This window comes from Ailuropoda melanoleuca, chromosome 15 (genome assembly GCF_002007445.2).
Source record: "Ailuropoda melanoleuca isolate Jingjing chromosome 15, ASM200744v2, whole genome shotgun sequence".
NCBI classification, from domain to species: domain Eukaryota; kingdom Metazoa; phylum Chordata; class Mammalia; order Carnivora; family Ursidae; genus Ailuropoda; species Ailuropoda melanoleuca.
This window is the reverse complement of record NC_048232.1, coordinates 38,647,633-38,668,316: the sequence shown is the minus strand read 5'-3', so window position 1 is coordinate 38,668,316 and position 20,684 is coordinate 38,647,633. Positions and strand designations below refer to the sequence as shown.

At 33.7% G+C, this 20,684-nt stretch overlaps 1 protein-coding gene across 10 annotated transcripts in view; it reads right to left on the bottom strand.

The window, feature by feature from the left end:
* The window catches only part of MON2 (MON2 homolog, regulator of endosome-to-Golgi trafficking), a 95,831-nt gene that overhangs the window by 16,040 nt on the left and 59,107 nt on the right, over positions 1-20,684 (bottom strand). For 4 of the 10 annotated variants that reach the window (XM_002919596.4, XM_034644290.1, XM_034644292.1 and 1 more), the window contains 8 exons: positions 20,111-20,273; positions 18,393-18,686; positions 15,519-15,717; positions 12,072-12,700; positions 7,625-7,768; positions 7,009-7,026; positions 6,591-6,719; positions 4,348-4,538 (listed from right to left, as the gene is read on the bottom strand). In XM_002919596.4, coding sequence (XP_002919642.1) covers positions 4,348-4,538; positions 6,591-6,719; positions 7,009-7,026; positions 7,625-7,768; positions 12,072-12,700; positions 15,519-15,717; positions 18,393-18,686; positions 20,111-20,273 — 1,767 coding nt within the window. Of the gene's footprint in view, positions 1-4,347; positions 4,539-5,196; positions 5,355-6,590; positions 6,720-7,008; positions 7,027-7,624; positions 7,769-12,071; positions 12,701-15,518; positions 15,718-18,392; positions 18,687-20,110; positions 20,274-20,684 lie in introns of those variants that run through there. The other 6 variants (XR_004620961.1, XR_004620960.1, XR_004620959.1 and 3 more) reach the window with 5 other exon arrangements.

The window sequence follows — 20,684 nt, the reverse complement described above, 5'->3', positions numbered from 1 at the left end:
AATCTTGACCTAAATAAAATCTGTAAAACTAAATTCCTTGGTCCAATCTTGACCTAAATAAAATCTGTAAAACTAAATTCCTTTCAGTACTAATGAATGAAAAAACAATAACAAGTGAGGATATTACTATCACCTGCAGTAACAACAAAAATTACCACTGTGATGATACCTGAATTCACTTATATTGCCACTGACTTAAGAATGTCTTGGTTATCTGCTGAACTACTCACTCAGAGACTGCCCATTAATCACTAATTTGTAATAAACACAATATATTAAAGATCTTTACAATAAAAGAGAGAACATCTGGAAAAAAAAAGCAGAAAATTGTTCCAGCACTATCAGTAGAAATCAACATTCTGAGAGAACCATGGTAAATTCTAAACCGTGTGACTCTTAATAAGAGTCTTAAACTTATGAAACACTGAATGAACTACTTAAAAACAGCTGAGAATCAGATGTTAATGATTATTACAATAATAACAGCTAAAATTACAGAGCCGACCAATGTACTAAGAGCTTTATTTGTATTACCCTATGAGATTGCACAGTAACTACTGACAGAGACTGTCAATATTGCAGGTAGAAATGGGCCATGTAAGATCCTTAATTCTCTAAGACTAGGTTAGTAAGTTAATGATTTTTTTAAAATTATTTTTTACAAATCTTTATTTGAAAAAAAGAGCCTTCAAGCTGACTTAAAGTATTATTTGTATTTTCTGTCAGTTCTCTCTGCATGGTACATTTAAAAAATGTATTGAGATACAATTTCATATACCATAAAATCACCTTTTAAAGTATATAATTCAGAGTTTTTTAGTATATTCACAAAGTTGTGCCACTTCTAATTCTAGAATATTTTCATCACTCGTGAAAGACATTCTGTACTTTCAGCAGTCACTCCTCATTGTCTCCTCCTCCCACCCGTGGCCATTAATCTACTTTGTCTCTATGCATTTGCCTATTGTGCAGATACTATATAAATGAGATCAGACAATATATGGCCTTTTGTGTCTGGTTTCTTTCACTTAGCGTAACATCTTCATGATTCATCTATATTGTAGCATGCATGCATCAGTATTTTATCCCTTTAATGGCTGAATATTCCATTCTATAGACATACCACATTTAATTTATCCACTCAACAGGTGATAAACATTAGGAGTGTTTTTATTTTTTAGCTATTATGAAAAAATACTGCTATGAACATTAGTGAACAAGTTTCTGTGTGAATATGTTTCACCTGATTTCTTTTGAGTACTACTTAGTGATTTTAAATTTAAGGTCCACTGACCATTAATTGTATGAATTCTCACTAGCCCAAGTGTATTCTACAGGATAAATACCATGTTTCAGTACTCTAAGGATGACTGAATTCCTAATAAACCTGAAGGGTCTACCAGATCACAGTATTTATGTTTTTCATCTTTAATCATGTTTTTTCTTCCTCTCATTTAAAGTATTTACTATCACAGTCCTCAATAATGTCCAAAGCCTTTGTTTTCTTCTAGCTAATTTTGGTTTTATTTGTATTTCTTTGTTATTATACTGCCTTGACAAAATAGCTTAAGACCAAAAAAAAAAAAAAAAAAGCTAAGAAATATCAGAGAAAGGCATGATTATTCACAGTCTTACAGTATATATTAATTAAGTTAAAGGATTTATAAACGTTCCAACATTAAATATACTCAAATATTAGTATTATCTAAAAACCTAAGTCTTGTTACTCCAAGCAACATTCTGAAACACCACCTTACTGTTCAAATACTAGTGATGGACTTCAGTTATAGAACAAGTATATATGTGACATAAAATAAAATTTTGTGATTTCCAAAGTAATCATTTGAAAAACAAAAAACAAAGCCTTCTCATGAAACTAAAAATATGCATCATTTTTAAGTTCTCTTCGTGAGCACTGCATTTTTAACTAACCAATGAAAGCTTTCAATCTGAGCCTTAAAATATTTTTGGACTATGAAATAAAATCTAAAACTGGTTTTATTCATATTAGCTGTTTCACACTGATGAAAAACTTAAGTCAAAATATATAAACTAGTGGACTTTTACAACTAATCAATTCATTTCATCTTATAATTAAGAAAAAAATGATGTCTACTGAAGGGAAACAACCATTTCAAGGTCAACAGAAAGTAGGTGGCACAATCCAAAGTAGGTCATGGGTCTCCTGATTCTCAAAATAGGGTAGCAGAAGGCTTAAAAATCTGTAACTAGAATAATCACAACTTAGAATGCTGATTCTGTGTTACTGACAGCAGAATTTAGTACCTTTATTATTTTCTAGCCATTATAAGCAATTCCAAATTTACAAGTAAATTTCTACTCCCAGTAATTTAGAATTTGGGTCTTTAAAATTCTGGTTTAAAATATGGCCGATTCATGGGAAAGGATACAGATAACATCACTTTCTCTTAAAGAAAAGAAATAACAATGAGGATAATAAAAGTGGTAGCAAGCATTTTAAAAGCACTCATGTGCCAGGTAGTACTCTAAGCAGTCGCTTATTTTAAGTGACTTAATACTCGGGTGCCTGGGTGGCTAAGTCAGTTAAGCATCCAATTCTTGATTTCGGCTCAAGTCATGATCTCAGGACCGTTAGAAAGAACCCCGTGCTGGGCTTCACACTGGGCATGGAGCCTGCTTAAATTCTCTCTCGCCCTCTCCCTCTGCCACCCCTGGACCTACTCCCTCTAAAAAAATAAAAATAAAGTAAGTGACATAATACTCTATGCAGTCACTTATTTTAAGTGACTTAACCCTCATAACCCTTGAGTTAGGTAGCATTATCATTCCTACTTAATAGATGAAAACATCTCAGTTACAAAGTAACTGTTGGGATTTGAATCCAGGTGGCCCAGCTCCTCAGTCAGTGCACTATACTGGCTGCTTCTTAAGCAATGTGATTTTTCAACATACCCAGTATAGTCAAATCTTTAATGTAAGTAGGGCCATGGCTGGACAAAAGACTGCAATGAAATTATAGTACAGTTGCATTAACACAAAATGAGATAAGATGTACAGTATCTATTATTAGGACTTTGATTTCATTTTCTACTTTCCTGCAACAAACACACAAAAATGATTTTATAAAACTGAATTTAATAAAATAAGAATATTCAACAAGAAAGTTGAGAATAAGTAAGATGGTGGAAGACTCAGCCATAGTAAAGAAATTCTTTTTTCTTTTTAAGATTTTATTTATTCAAGAGAAAGTGAGAGAAAGCAAGAGAGAGAGAGAGAGAGAGAAGAGCACAAGCGGGGTATAGGGCAGAGGGAGAAGCAGACTCCCCACTTAGCAGGGAGCTTGATGCAGGGCTCAATCACTGGACTCTGGGATCATGACCTCAGCCAAAGGCAGACACTTAACCAACTGAGGTGCCCCAGGAAAAGAAATTCTTAAAGAACTTTTACTCATTGCCAAAAAAACCCAATCTAAAATCTGCATATACAAACAGATAACTGGGAAAGAAAAAGAAAAGTGTAAATTTCTAAACCTATCTAATTCATACAGATTAACATAGTGATTTTAGGCAATGGAGTCCACAGAGGAACTCAAATTTTCAGGGTTAAAGATAAAAACATAATTTGTTTGAATATGCTTTGTGAGTCCCTATTAATTTTTTGCAAATACAAAGAGTACACTTGCATTGGTATCTATAAGATTTCTAGAGATGATAAATAACAAAAGAAAGTAAAACAAAATCTGACCATTTGTGGAAACAGCAATTAGGATGTCATTACTTTCAATTTTGAAATACCAGATATGCTTTCACACAGCAAAATTTAAGTTAACCCACAGAAGATTCCTCCTTCAGAAAATTTAGTGTGTGTTCTAATTATCCTACTCTCACTCAGTGAGGGGTCAAAAGGGGATCCATAAACATAAGCTCTCAGGTGGATATCACATAGTGAAAATTCCACTCTTCTTTGCCAAACCTAACATCTTGAAGAGCTGGCCACTAATCATATTATTCTGGTAAAATACTGATTTTCTGAAATTGTTTTCCTTTTGCAATATCAAATGGGCAGCAGATTTATAAAACAGATCTTCTTAGCTTCACTGAGTTAAAACCTTAATTATGATGCATCCATATAGTTTTATAGATTCCTGCCTTAAAACTAAAAACACTGTGAAAAGCAAAAATCTCCATTTGCTCACAGATAATGTACTTAGTGGATAAATGTTTAATCAGTTGTGCTTTGTATACAATGGAGCAATCTTAATAATTACTTTGTTAATGAAATGAGAAATACTGTTTTTAGATCAATTGCAGGTATTATATACTTTTTGAGAGATTGTCTTACAATTGTAAAACTGAATGAGCTGACCTTTTAGTAAAGAGAAAGTCTTCAAAAGTATTGGCTAGTTCTGGCCACATACTGTCAAATTTTCCAGAAGACGCATGCTGCCGGGCAACAGGTAGCCCAATAGAAAGAACTCTGAGGAGAGAAGATACTGCTAATTTCCATGTGCTTTCAGAAGGGCAGGAATATTTCAAACTGAGAGGAACCCTAAGTGTCTGTGAAAATAAAGACAGTTTAAGATATGTATTAATTAAAATATATACACACAACTTTAATTACTTAAAAAAAACTAAAGCAGAAAAGAATAATAGCATAGGTATTTCCACTTTTAAAAGGATGTTATTTTCTAGAAAGATCAATTTTCAGACACAGTCCTCAAATATACTGCCTAGAAAGATATTCTGTCTCCATTTTATAAACAATGGCCTTGAATAAGTAACAACCTTTTGAACTTCAGTTTCTCATCATAAAATAAAAGGATGTTAACTGAAAGGTTAAGATAGGAGTAGTAAACTTAAATTTTGTAGCCTCTCTCAACTTGCTGTTATGGAATTAGAACATTTTGCCATAGTTTTCCTAGCAGAAAATAATTTGACTGATGGGGTTCTCCCATCTAAGAGAGATCAATACCTTGCTTTTTTCATTATTGGTTAGGTAAACATAACCTAAAGCACCAATACTTTGAAGTCTTATGTTTTCTCTCTAAAATTCTTTGAATTTTATATTCTACTCCAACATTTTAATGTACCCTTTTTCCATTTCCAAGGTATTTCAGTAAACTGTTAATTAAAAAGACCGTTTATTCTTTAACCCTTGGGAATACAGGAGTAAAGCATCTGAGTTATGTATAGTGACTACCATGTTGAGACTTACTTTTTAACCGGTCAGCTTTTGAGGTAGGTTCCTATAAACCATTAAAGAACTAATTTGGTGATTCAGAATGAACTCCTACGGTCATAGTTCAGACATGTAAGTGGTATTGGTATTAACCTTCTTTTACAGATGAGTAATACTCTGACAGGTTCATTTACCTAAAATCATACAGCAGCAAGTAAAGAGCAAGGCACTATTCTAAGGCAGGTCTCTCTGAATCCACTGTGTGGTCTTCACTTAGGACTTAACATACTATATTATTATTTTTGTTTGCCTATCTATATTCCCTTTATTGAATTATTAAAAGTAAGAATTATCTTATTCATTTTTAACCCCTACTATTAAGTTAGTACCTGGCAACAGAGGTGCTTAAAAACTATTCTCAATAAATGAGCGAGAACAGTTGTGATGGGGTGAATGGGGAGTAGAAAGAGTACAACAAAAGTCAAGGGAAGAAAGAGTTTAAAGAAGGCAAGGGCAATACCATATAATAGGGAAGATAATTAGAAAGGACACCGGATTTAAAGATTTGATCTTCTAAACTTTAAGTCATTTCTGAAGCACAGAATGAAAGTAAGCCTGCATGAAGTGGGTTGAGAGTGAGCGGCGGCTAGGTGAAGGACACAAGCTGTTTAAAGTAAAGGAATTTGGAAAAAAAGGAAAGTTGAAAGAGGATGGCCATTTGAGTAGGAAGTAAAGTGAGAGAAAGTTCTTAAATAAAGGGCTTAATCATTGTTCCAAGATAACGGTTTACAAGGCTAAAAGGAAAACGAAAGAAAGAATCACCGACAAAGAAAGAGGGAAAGAGAAAAGGAGGGAAACAAAGAGAAGGATGGGCTTTGGAACCGAGAAAGGCTCTTCCTTGAGAGAAGACAGTTCATATTGGCCTATATTTGTTCAGTAAATAGAAGGAAAGGTTCAGTTTTGCCCTTCAAAACAAAGGAAAAAACAAGAAATGAACTTTGGAGGAATCAGACACAATCAACAAGAGATGAGTTTTAAAAATGGTTGTCCATACACTAGAGAATGGACTTAAAAATACATAGGATCAGTTAAACTGATGTGCTGTGAATTTTCCCGCTAAATGCTCATTGACCTTGAAGTATGGGAAGTACGGTCCTAAGAAAGGATTCTTCATTGACTTGTGGCATAATTTAAGAATTGTAAAAAATCTAATTCATACTTACTTTAAAATATTTTTCATTAAAAAAAAACTTTTCATACTGGGAATGGCTTTCCTAAATACTATCCATGAATGTTGGAGAAAATTCCCTATAAATAATAATATAAATATTTTCCATTTATCTCAATATATGATAATATATTATTACCTAAAGAGTAATTTCAGTAATACTGTTATCATCAAAGAATAGAAATTAAAAAGAAAAAGATACCTTAATAATATTCTGGAGTACTTTCTCATTCACGACTGCTTTGTGACAGGCTGTTTTTTGGTATAAATCCACAACTACTTCTAAAGACCTTTCAGCAAATGGTACATAATTCAAGGCTACCCATTCCGCCTAAAAAGTAATATTTTCACATGGAGTTAAAAATAAATGAGATTAAATTAAATTATATTGTTTTCAAAGAGAAACCTTCGTTGTCTTAAAGTTCAGTCCTTGGTTTTAGGTCAGATTATATTACATGCAAAGTTTTCAAACAGATATGTACTTCATGAAAGAACAATTTTCAGCCAGGCAAAAATTAAAACTATCAGAAAAAGCACAGATAGCATTCTATCAAAAAATGGGAAAGATGTATTTTATCTGTTGCCAATAGGTTAGGACAATTTTAGGAAATTTAACTCACCGGTGCAAATAGTTGGATCTATTGTGATTCCATTGTGTTGCAAGACAAATAGAATGAGAAAAGTTAATACACATTTTAAAACTACTTTTCGGACCACGTAAAATTATAATTTAATGTTGAATGAACAAAAATCAGCCTGTGCATGCATTCAGAAATTTACTTTTCCCCTAAGCCAAAATTTGCCAACTATGGCTATAAAAATCTTTTAGGTAAAATCCAACTAAATTTCACACCAGCAGCAGACAACTTCTTTAGTACACACAGATTTCTTCATTTTGCATTGCAGGTATTTATTTTAGACAAGATTAGGCTTAGGGATTTAGAAGCCATTTTGTAATGGGATGGGGCAGTCAAGAAAGGAACTTTGAAGAAAAATGTAACATGAAAGGCCAAACTTGCTAGAGAACTACTTGGGAAAGGAAAGCCATAAAAAAGAAAAAAAAGGAACACAGAAAAGGTTGTTCAAATAGTGTTTCTTTTCAGCTTGAACTGTTAACAGACATATGAAAGTTAATTTGTGAATGAAAAGTTTCTGAGATACTCAAAGTCCATCTTAAGTGGAACTGTTTATAAGCCATGAAATCTTACAGAGAAAATACAATTTAAAGTAAATCACCTGATTATATTTTGCATTTGCAATGTGCTTTGTTTCCAGCTGTCCATACTGTGGAGGTTTACAGGAAAATTCCACAAATGCCAGTAACTGATCAAATATAGCTGGATACATTATCTGCATGTTTTCTGGCCCCACACAGATGGCCTATAAAAGCAAAATATGAACAAACAGAATGTATAACCTGAACTCTAGTTAAGTTCTTCACTGTATATGTATTTAACCAAAGAATCTTAAAAACTGTCCTATTTTATATAAGTATTATACAATCTTTTATAAGCCCTGAAGGACATAGCTATTTTAAACTATTATTGAATAAAGTATAAGCTAAATGTGTTAATCAGCTAAAAAATGCTTTTTAATGGAAAGTGTGATTTACTACTTAACAGACTAGAAAAAGGACAAGCACTTGGAGAGGAGTCCCAGGCAGTCCTGAGGTTCCACGATCGGATCATTTGTTCAATAATACAGCCATTAGACCATAAAGAATGCTTCACTGACCCAGATGATATTGACTGATACTGACTTCTATTTAAGTGATAGTATCAGTTCATTGAAATGACAGCTGATTTCTGCACTATGCTTAGTCTTCTGACTTTAACAAATAATCATGTGTATTATAGTTGGGAAAATAAGTCATGTATGAAAGTCTGTTTCTAAAATAACTGCCCTTTTTAACAGGGCAGTGCATATTTAATGTCTAACGTACCTGAATATACAGACTTGATTTGCAGTAAGAAAATTTTTAAAAATTAATAGAAACTAAACCTATTGCTATAAACAATTTGATAAAACAAAGAGTAAAATGCATATCCTGACACTGCAGATTTTAATTACTTCAGGTATGTTGAAAGTACTTAAAATAAATCTTAATATTTTCATTTTTTCCTAGCCACGAGTGTGTTTTCTCCCCTTGTCCTTTTACATATTTTAGTGTTTCTTTTTCTCTGTGGGAAAAATATTTAATGATATTATTTATGTAATGTCTAAAATAAATTTGTGCTTTACAAAACAAAAAGCATGGTCATTCTGCACTTGAGGTACCCTCAACGTACTAAATCAAAATTGAAAGCATTTCAAAATTTTAAGGAATTTTTTTAAAAAGATGCACACACTTATGTTTTTCTGCAATCCATGGCTTTTTTAACCTGTCAGATAATATATTAATTTTATTTTCCCTGAGAGAAGATGTAACCACTTAGTTACAACTTAAGTTTTAAAGAGTTTTGAAATATAAAGTGGATAAGCAAAATGCTGCCATACCTAAGTCAGATCATCTTGTAACTACAATGTAAAAAAAGTAAAGATATCTAATACTATCTCTCAATATTTGGTTATTTTTCTCAGTAATAGTAAATAGAGAACTTGAATGCCTAAAAAAATTCACTCTACTGACTGCTTCTGTTAAGTTTCACTTTCTTCTTTATTAACCTCTTGCTGAGTCTTAACTCTTAGAAGTAAAGAAGCAGTAATTACTGTGGAAAAGAAATAATTATACCAAGTGGATTCTTAATTTTCAATGACTAAAAAAGAGAAAAAGCCTGTGTGGTTACCTTAGAAAACTAAGTATTACAATTTCTCTGGAAATATCTTAGCACCAAATAATGACTGTGACTATACACTTTGAGTTTCAGTGGTCCTTTATAAAAAGAAAACATACGGTAGTGTTATAGTTGACTTAATAAGCAATTCTAGGATCTTAAAATGCGTAATATGGAACTGACATTTTTTTAAAAGAAACCCTGTCTAAGAAAAAGATATTATTGGTTTTTCTTCAGTATTCTTAAGTTTGTATATCAGAAAAAACTATAGTATGAACTGATAACAGATTTTAGTCCAAAAGTTAAGAATCAGTCAGCAATCTGGACATTTCTTATTATTACAGTTTGAAAACTACATGTGAAAACAAGAACAGAAAATGGACATCCAACCTCGCATGGTTCAAGGTTTCTCTTTTTAAGTCCTTCAACATAATTCCTTCAGCACCTACATATACTAAGACTTTTTTTTGCCCTCTCCCCCGATATACTAAGACCTTTGACAGGGAACTTGATGAAGACAGTACTAGCTAACATTTACTGAATGTTTAACTGTGCTAGGCAGTAAATGCCTCACAAATCCCATTTAATGAGAAAAAAGCTGTGGATCTATTATTTTCATTTTACAGATTAACAAGCTGTTATATCAAGAGATTCCAAAACTTGCCCCATTGAGTAGCAGGCAGGGCTTCACCGCACAACTCCAAGGGCACCATTCACACACAATGTGACGGTGTTCCTGGAGTACTACTCTAGAGCAGCCTTGATGATGGAGGCAGATACAGTATCCAGCCATCTGACTTTAGGAGGTTTAGGAATAAATAAGACAGATGCAGTCTCCCGATCTCAGAACTTAGGAAAAACAGGTAACTAAATTCTCAGGTCCCACACATGCCAAAATATCTTGGCCAAAAAAAAAAATCAATTAGCATACATAACTAGGTCAATTTGGTGGGAACCAGTGATTTAAAAACCAAGAGAAAACTGTGACCCTGAAGCCCTAAACTACATAAGGGTAAACGTGGAATCAAAAATGAGGTTTTATGAAGGAAATGATCTTTAATCAATAAAATGTGTTTTTTTGGATAGCTTATTAATTTAAGGATAAAGTCCCAAAGTAAGTAAATTTTACTGTGAAAAAATTTTCTTGACACCTGTGGGAGAAAATACAGAAACACTTCTACTGAAAATGAAATATGCTAATTTTTTCTCTTAGCAAATATTAAAGATACCATGTTTGACTCATATTCAAGTACTATGAAATATCATTTAGATAATCACAAAAGTAATAACGAATAGCTAGAGTGAAAATTAGTAACGCAAAATGGTATCAACTGATATAAATAAACAGCAACAGTTTCCTAAGTTTCAGATTGAAGGTATGTATATATTGTTTTCAAAGCCAGTGAAAAGCTCAGAACAAACTCCTAGTAGCTGGAATAAATGATTCTATTTGTTCTGTCATTGCTAAAGCAGAACTTTTAAAAATAAAATTATGTACTCTTTTTATTGAAAAGAATTTTGGAGGTTCATTGTTTCATCTTTGTTTATAAAAAGCTGAATCAAACATCTGAATGACCGTTCTAGATTAAAGACATCCCATAAGGCCTGTGCTTTGCTTTGCTTTTCTGACAGAATAATTTTTCAATTTCTTCCAGGCCACTCCATAAGGAACCTATGTGTATGGTCAATCAAGGGGGGGAAAAGTAGGTACTGACAGGCTAGTTTAATTTCTCTACTGAAAATAAAAATAGCTATTTTGATTTCAATTGTTGAAAGCTGATATCCCTACAATGAAGTTTTTTAAATGTCAGATTCTCTTAAATTTTAAGTTTCTACACAATTTGTTTCTCTACACAATGTAACTAGGGTTAAAGAGATCAAGGAATTACTGCTCAGCTGGACTTCCTCCAGAGCCAGTGAAGAGGTATTATGGTGTAACAGAAACCACTACTTTTACTGTGGAAGTTTTCATCATTCCAGCTGGATATAATGCAGTTAATTAGAAAACATGAATTGAGGTACACAAATCTGATTAACACATGTGTAATCAGAATCTAGTTCCATTTTAATTTTGTTAGAATGTCATAGCAACTTTGTTGGCATTGCTGGCTCCTCAGCTGGCACTCTTCTGTTTAGCATTTTGTTTGTTGTGAATTGTGCTAACAATTATCTTGACAGTTTAAAGAATTCTTTGATTTTGATCTGGGTTTGCCTGCTAACTGGGATTTACTCAGTGATGCTTAGGTCTGTTTATTTTTAATTTTTTAATTTTTTTCCTATTCAGTTTTTAATTTTTTATTTAAATTCAATTAATTAACATATAATTAATCAGTTTCAGAGGGAGAGATCAGTGATTCATCAGTCTTATATAATACCCAATGCCTACCTTAATAACTTTTTGCAGTAACAAAACACAACAGGTAAGATATATCTTTTTAAAATTTCTGTGAGGAAAATACTTCATAAATTTATTCTTACTTCTTTTTTTAAAATATAGGCTACTAACAGTTCCAGAGCTAAATTTACATACAATGAAAATATATATTAATGATCCCATAGTTTATTAATTTTCTAATTACAGAAGTACTTCACTAAAGTTGTTATTCAGAAAAGTATATCCTCTTGTGAAGAGCTGCAAGATCAAACCAAAAATGCTGGTGAAAGAAAACAAGAAGATATAGACAGTTTCTGAAAAACACTCAAAACAAACCTGAATCACCTTCTCAAATACATCAGAAAACCGTATGTTTTTAAAATAACTGGATGCTTACAATCTTGAATTTACACAAAGTATACATATACAACAATCTTGATGATCCAGAATTTATCTCAGAAAATATACAGCAAACTAAAACACTTCCAGCAAACCACATGCATTATTGTTTTGATAGACACTGAAATTCTATTACCTTTTGAAGAACATCTAAAGCTGTAAGCACAGCTTCCTGTAAACTTGTCAAAACTGCTTCAGTATAAGATGGAAGAATGAAAGGGGATGCATCTGAGCTTATCGGGACTGACACAGCACTGTGCAGTATGACTCCCAGCTTTTGCAAGTCATCCATGTTGAAACCAGTTTTTATGTGTTGGTAGAGAGCCGGAAATATCTGAATTAAAGCTGTAAGGAAAGGCTGGCTGGGAATGAAAGTCAGTTTGTCAAAAGTAGTAGGAGGCTTAGTGCTTTCAGATCCAATTCTATACCAGGTATTCCATGCAGCCCACCAGAGATTCAAATCTTCAAGCTCATCAGTAACTACAGGTGCCTCAGAGCTATTGCATCTTCCAAGTCTCTCTCCAATAGAATCTGTTCTTACAAATGGTCTGCTCAGGCCAGGGCCTGATATGGACCCTATAAGGACAGGCACAGGTACATTAACTACAGGTGGTGTCTCGGGCTTATCTGAGTCTCTGACGGGGGACACAATCTGTAAAATTTCCTGGAAGCTTTTCAGTGCAGCCAGAGATACTTCATTGTTTTTGCTGAGTGCTGCTGACTGTACATGGTCAAGAAGAACATCCCATGCTCTTGAAAAATCTCCTATATTAGGAAGAGAAAAACAAAATCTATCAAAGTAATCAAGATTTTTCTTACTACTGCACACTTCAGAATGTTTGCTTTATTTTTCTACTTAAATTCCTATACAACTAGGAAAATTTGCTTAGGTATTAAGATACAAACAATGTGAATTAAAATCAATGAAACCCAAAACTCCAGTAAAAAATTTTTTTCAAATATAGAACAAAGGACACCAAGAAGAGGATAATGAATATATCAATATTTTGGTTCTAAAAACAGAACTCTATAAATGTATGTACATATGTTTACACTATTTCCTGGTATTTCTGCCTAAGGAGAACAGAATAAAAACTTAAGAGGGTAAAAACAAAAGCTCTTTGGTAACAACGCTGATCTATCCATCTATCTTCATTAATAAGATCTTAAGATGTTCTCATTCTTAAAAATATGGGAAAAGTTACAAATTATAACTGAATAAATGTGTGTTTTTTTATAGGTCTAAATGTTTAAAATAAACTATGCTATACTCATAAAATCTTACCTTTACACCTTGGTTTTCATATTTACATAATTTATATTTGCAGAATTTTCCTTCTTTTTTGTTGTTGTTGTTGTAGAATTTTCTTAAACATTTTTCCCCAATTACAAGGAGTCACCAGAAGAAACCGTACCATAAAAAACAGACTGCCTTTTTAGAATGAGTCTAAATTTGTCCCTCTCATGTGAAACTGAGTCTGCTGACCCACCATCAGCAGAGCATGGGCTAAATGGTAGTTGTTGGTTTCCACTGATCAATCCAATCTCTTGTTCTATTCCTATGACCAATTAAGCACATTTATACTGAAGCTCTTTATAGCAACATGTAGTTTGTTTCTATGAAGCCCAGCAAAAATGACCTCGTTCCTCCAGCAATCTAGCCTAACAACTTTAATACCATGGATTATTACCCACATATACTTGCACTTACTTTTTTTAAGATTTTTTTATGTATTCATTTAAGAGAAAGAGAGGGAGATCAAGCAAGAGCACAAGCAGGGGGGAGGGAGAGGGAAAAGCAGACTCCCTGCTGAGCAGGGTGCCCAACGAGGGGCTCAATCCCAGGACCCCGGGATCATGACCTGAACCGAAAGCAGATGCTTAACCGACTGAGCCACCCAGGTACCCCACATACTTGCATTTAAATAACACCAAATCAGAAGAACTGATATTTTCCAAAGCAGAATGACATACGTTGGCTATGAAATACTTAAATAATAAGGTTTAAAGTCACTTCCCAAAGGCTATAAATGACTAAATTTTTAAAGAAGAGATAAACCCATATGCCTGAGGAAGCATTCAGTTTAGGAAAGCTGGAAGTCATCCTGGTATGAAACAGTAAGTGCTACTCTGCCTTTATAGGACAAAAAAATAATACCTGGCCAGTTATATGTCTCTTCCTCTACACTCTTTTTTTTTTATTAAAATTGAGGTATAATTTACACACAATTGAAAACACAGATTTTTAATAAACTGTTCAAAGAGTTTTGACATATTACATTTAAAAACTATCAAAACAGCTAAACAAAACACTTCTGTCTGTTGCCATCCCAGTTCAGAAGTCAGATGAAACATTACATTTAGCAACCAGAATGGTGACTTAATCTCAGAATATTTCATACCATAAGGGGAAAAACCCTGCAATTCCTCTATTAATATAACTCTATGTCTAGGAAAAAGTCCTCTTTCTAAAAGACTAGATATAATTATACATTGTACATGGTTATATTAAAAATATGAACATTATCCTAAGATAATAAAACACATTCTCTAATCTTCAAATTATAAAAAATTATCGAAGCTACATAAACTGCCTTATGTCTTCATTTTTAAAAAATTAGATCTTTATCTAGTAGGTTTTAGCTTTTAAAATAAAGTAACTATCATGGAAGTATTAAAAATGATACTTATTTTGTCAAAACTCAGCAAATGTACAGTTAAGACTGGTACATTTCATGTAAATTTTATGTGAAAATTAAAAACTAGGATTTTTACATATATATTATATAGTAAGCTCTAGGAGTGCAAAATGGATCAGACACTATAGATTATTTCTGGAAAAAAAAAGAAAAAAATGAACATGAAGAATACTATATAAAAATGCTGATGGAAAGAATAAGTATGCTTACGTTTTAACATAAACAGGAACAAAAAGCTAAATGTAAAATAATAACTTGTAAAAATGCAAGAATATGTATAGCATGCTCATAATTGTATAAAAAAGCATTTCTGTTAATTTTTTTCTACCACCACCATCACTACCATCAGAATTGAAGGTACAATCTACACTGGGTTTCTTAATCTCAGTACTATTGACAAGTACACGTTCTCTCTGCCTGTAAAACTCTTCACATTTTGTCTTACCGTTGCCTGATGAACTACTACTCCCCCTTCAGATCTCAGGTAAAATACTGCTTTCTTAGGGAAGCCTACCTGGATCTCATAGGCTGGGTCAATTACGTATTATAAGCTTACAAAGCACCACTCTTTTGTAACATTTATCACTGTAGCAATTTTGCATTTATGTAATTAGTTATTCCCTCAGGCCCATGACAACAAGGATGCTGTGTATTTTACTCATCCCTGGATCCCCTAGAAGCTAGTCCATATGAGGTACATTACATATTTTCTCAATGAAATGAATGAAAACGTCATCCACACACCACACATAAAGACTGGCAGTTAAGACTGATTATACTTGAGCAGTAGCACCATACATAAATTTTTTAAAGATCTTCTGTATTTTCCAAATTTCCTTTAACATGAATTACTTATATAACCGGGGGGAAAAATGTATATATACCTAAAGGTTGCAATAAATATCTTCTAGTGTTGAAGATTCTTGCTACACCGGCCAATGTTAAAACCCATGTCTCTGCCCACTGTTTCTCTGCTGTGTCCCTTGAATGGTGAATGAGAATATTGCCACCTCCAGACTCAATCTTTTCTTTGTCTGCAGTGGTAGAAGACTCCCGAACTCGGTCCAGCAGATGAAAGAGAACCTGAATATTTATAAAAATGCACATAAAAATAACATAGCTTAAGTAATAGCATAGCAGTTAGAAACTATCAACAAGAAATTATACCTGACAGATCAATCTTGTATATTAGAAAAATTTAACAGTAGAGGGGCGCCTGGGTGGCACAGCGGTTGGGCTTCTGCCTTCGGCTCAGGGCGTGATCCCGGCGTTATGGGTTCGAGCCCCACATCAGGCTCTTCTGCTATGAGCCTGCTTCTTCCTCTCCCACTCCCCCTGCTTGTGTTCCCTCTCTCGCTAGCTGTCTCTATCTCTGTCGAATAAATAAATAAAATCTTAAAAAAAAAAAAAAAAAGAATTATAAAAAAAAAAAAAGAAAAATTTAACAGTAGAGATATATTATCCTTAAAGTCATGGAATATGAAAAGAAAGTTTTTTTAAAGATTTTATTTATTTGTCAGAGAGAGAGAGAGAGTGTGCACACAAGCAGAGGGGACGGCAGGCAGAGGGAGAAGCAGGCTCCCTGATGAGCAAGGAGCCGGATGCGGGACTCACTCCCAGGACCCTGGGATCATAACCTCAGCTGAAGGCAGATGCTTAACCCACTGAGCCACCCAGACGTCCCAGAATATGAAAAAAATTTTTAACTGGATAGAATATTTTTGGATAGAATATTTTCTAAGACTTGTTGAGCTGGGGTATCAATAGAGCATCTGAAGAAGTATTTGGGACTTGGAGAATGTTTACATTTGAAGAGTAGATTCAGGGGAAGGAACTGAAGAAAAAAATTTTAAAAAACTGGAAAGACAAGCAGAAGCATTCTGTGAAACAGAATCCGAGGGAAGATAAATTTCAAGGAGAAAATAATCAACGGTATTAAATGCTACAAAAAAATAAAAATGAGTAGAAATAGAACTGAATTTAGGGTGAAAACCTTGGCAATCAGAAGACCACCTGTAGCCTATGAACAATTTCTGTGGTTCTCAAAATATGGATTCAGAACCAATAGCATTAGCATCACGTGGGAAACTCATAGACATGCAAATTATCAGACCCCAAACCAGGGGGCTCAGAAAAATCAGAAATTCTGGGAGGCAGGAGCTGGTGGCTCAGGAATCTGTGCTTGAACAAGTCGTCTAGGTGATTCTGTTACCTTAAGGTTTAAGAGACTCTTAAGTAGAATAATCTGGAAATCATATTAAAGGGTCAAGAGAATGCAGGGGAGGGGCGCCTGGGTGGCACAGCGGTTAGGAGTCTGCCTTCGGCTCAGGGCGTGATCCCGGCGTTGTGGGATCGAGCCCCATATCAGGCTCCTCCGCTATGAGCCTGCTTCTTCCTCTCCCACTCCCCCTGCTTGTGTTCCCTCTCTCGCTGGCTGTCTCTATCTCTGTCAAATAAATAAATAAAATCTTTAAAAAAAAAAAAAAAAAAAGAGAATGCAGGGGAGGTGAGGAAGGAAAAAAAAATCACTGACAATTAGGCAGTAAGATTAACAATTAAGCTGTTTAGAGGAAAATAGGAATCAGAGAAAATATCAGTTTGTTTTTTAAAATAGTAAGGGAGGCTTAAGCATGCTAGTGATCTGAAGAGGTGGAGCCAGTGGATGGAGCTGAAACAACACACAGGAAGAAGGGATTTTAATTATTTTTATTAGTGGATATACATTATTAATTTTTTAAGAAGACACTGTGGAATATTTTTATTAAATTGAAGACAAACTGTTAAATACAATTAAGATTTACTATGCAGCCTATTGTCAAACTTACTGATCTCATAAATTCACAAAAGCAGTGAATGATACAAAGATTTTTATTTAAATAGAATAGATGGAACAAAAAGGAAAGCTTTTAGCAAAGAGGGGATGCTCACTAATAAGCTGTTGGCTTTGTAAAAAGTTCTTAAAGTTCTTAAAAAATATTTATTTTGAGAGAGAGAGAGAGCGCCCCTGCACACAAGCCTGGGGAGGGGCAAAGGGAGAGGAAGAGAGAGATCCAAGCAAACTCCACACTGAGTACAGAGCCCCTGATGCGGGGCCTGATCTCACAACCGTGAGATCATGACCTGAGCCTAAATCCAAGAGTCGGATGCCCAACTGAGCCACCCAGGTGCACCGTAAGAAAGTTTTTAAAAAGAGGGTGAAAAAGAAAAAGAAAGGGGCACACCTGGCTGGCTCAGTCAGTAGAGCATGTGACTTTTGGTCTCAGGATTATGAGTTCAAGCCCCACGTTGGGTGGAGAGATTACTTAAAAATAAAATATTAAAAAAACAAAGAAGAAAAAGAAGAAGTGAAACTGTGTATTTAATGAAAAAACATATAGAATTTACCAATTAGAGGTTACTTCTATTTGGTGATCCTGCAAGTAAATTTCACTATTATTGATATTCTTTTATTTATAAAATTCTTAGCTGATTACATTTGAATTATGTGGTTTTGGGGAAACAGGAAGAAAAAAGCAAAAGGCAAAGGCAGAAGTCAGAAAGAGATAATAAGGGATGAAGACAGAAGAAGAGAGAACAGGCTTTCAATATGTAATTTATTCTGTGTGAGGTACAATTTAAAGTATGACAAAACTAACATTCTGCTTTATCAAAAGCACAAATGCATGTAAATTCTTCTTTAAAAATTAATAGGAACAATATTAACTGAAAAATTTAAAAATTTGTCTCGAAAGCTAGCAACTCAAGCTAATCTACAGTACCTTCCAAATAACAGTGTGCCACGTCGAGTGCTGTAATAAAGTTCCATGGGCACCAATTGTTGAAAACAGAGTTTGTCCTGCACTCTTCCTCACAGCAGGACGGGGGTCCACACATAGTTCACCCAATTTTGCATAAAGACACAACCACAAGCAATCAAACGGTGGTGCAGGATGGAAAGGCCGGTTTAAAACAACTCCTTTCTCTTCTGCCTGTTTTTGCTGTGCTGCCTCTTCTTTATTTAATTCTTTTTCAATAGTTTCCCCTCTTTGGAAAAAATAATCTGAAATATTCCACTAAAAAGCAAAGTAGAAAAATGCCATTTCACTCACGTATTTTATTTTAAACACATAAATAAATACGCAACACACGGCTGCTCTACCTTTCAGAATCAAACTTTTAAAAGCCACTTCAGTAATTCCTTTTCTAGTAGAACAGATTAAAAAACATCTCTGTCACATGCCTCCATCTGATTTCAGGAGAATTTGAGGAAACAATCATGAGCTAACATAAATATTTTCAAAGACTTTTATTATGAAACATTTCAAGAACATACAGAAAAACAGGGGAAATGTATCAATATATTGACATACAGAAAACCAATTGTTAACATTCTGTCATATTTATGTCGTGACTAAATTTTATAATTTCCACTAAAGGCTTTAAAAAAATAACCATGATACCATTATGACACCAAAAAATTGTTAACAATTCCTTATCATTTAATGATATTTTGTAATTTTATAAGAGTAATTACTATATCCAAACATATCTTTTGCCTTCATTCTCAGCCACAGTATGTGGTGTATGAATTAATGAGAATTATGCCAATGATAAAAATGCAGAGAATCCTATGAACATAAACATAAAGGAGGTGACACCTAGCAGTAATTTAATCAACACTGAATTAACTACTCTTTGGGAGCAATTCTAGACACATGCTTATTTTCTTTCCTATAATTACATTTTTAATAGTAATTTTTCCAGCTTGTAAGGAATATTTGACTTTAAAAACTTCTGGTTTATAATAAACATTTAAAAGAATCTAAATAATTGCCTTTGAATACATTTCTATTGGGAACAGCTTTCTATCTGTTTACTTATGTAATATTAATATCGTATAATAGATTTTACTTCTACATTCAAGATGAGTAAAATAAGGCTCATGACGTCAATAATTACAGAACAAGAGGCACACAGAATTAAAATACAAGTATATCTGTTTCCATAGTCAAAGCTCTTCCATTAACATATTGCCTTCTAATTGCTAATAAAGCAGTGCTGATAAACTATAGGACTGTGTATATAGCAAAGCCCTGTGTATACAGTAAACCTTTTTATTGGAGCTTTATTTACTAAATAAGTAGTATATGGAAATGTTGCTACTGAAACAATATTAAAAGTCAGTTAATCTTTACACTAGTGTCAACTGAATACTTTCCTTGTATGTACTATTACCTGTTTACTAAATCCTCTCATGACAAACCTTTTAAGGCTAAATTTCAGCTCGATATATCAAAATTATTCCAAATAGTCTGTTATTAATGAAGTAATTCTTAAATTATGTCATTTAACCCTTCATGCAAAATAGAAGTTCAGTAATTAAAAGTCATTTAAACAACCCCTCTAAAGCCAAAAGCCTTTTCTCTTAGCATTCATTCTTAACAGCATACCAGTGATTTCTAAATTATATGATCACCAGAAAGGCAATAATACTTACCAATAAACCTATTGAAGTCAAACTAATATTAAGTTCTTGGTTATGAAGTCCAAAGCTACCTGCAACATCTACAACAATCTGCAGGCACGTGCAAGGCATTGTTGGTAGAAAATCTGTCACGACCAACTGAAGACACTGGAATGCAGTTCGTATCAAGGATTCTCTGAAAAAAACGAAAAAAAAAATTATACTCATTCATTTAAAAGAAATACAAGTAAAAACACACACCTTACAATAATTTTAACCAAGTTAAATTCTATTTTAAAAATTGAACAAGAAAATCTTCCCTAGGGGCGCCTGGGTGGCACAGCGGTTAAGCGTCTGCCTTCAGCTCAGGGCGTGATCCCGGCGTTATGGGATCGAGCCCCCACATCAGGCTCTTCTGCTATGAGCCTGCTTCTTCCTCTCCCACTCCCCCTGCTTGTGTTCCCTCTCTCGCTGGCTGTCTCTCTCTCTGTCGAATAAATAAATAAAAAATCTTTAAAAAAAAAAAAAAAAAAAAAAAAGAAAATCTTCCCTAATACAGGTCATATGGTATTTCAATATTTACATAAATGTAAAAGAGAAACAGATA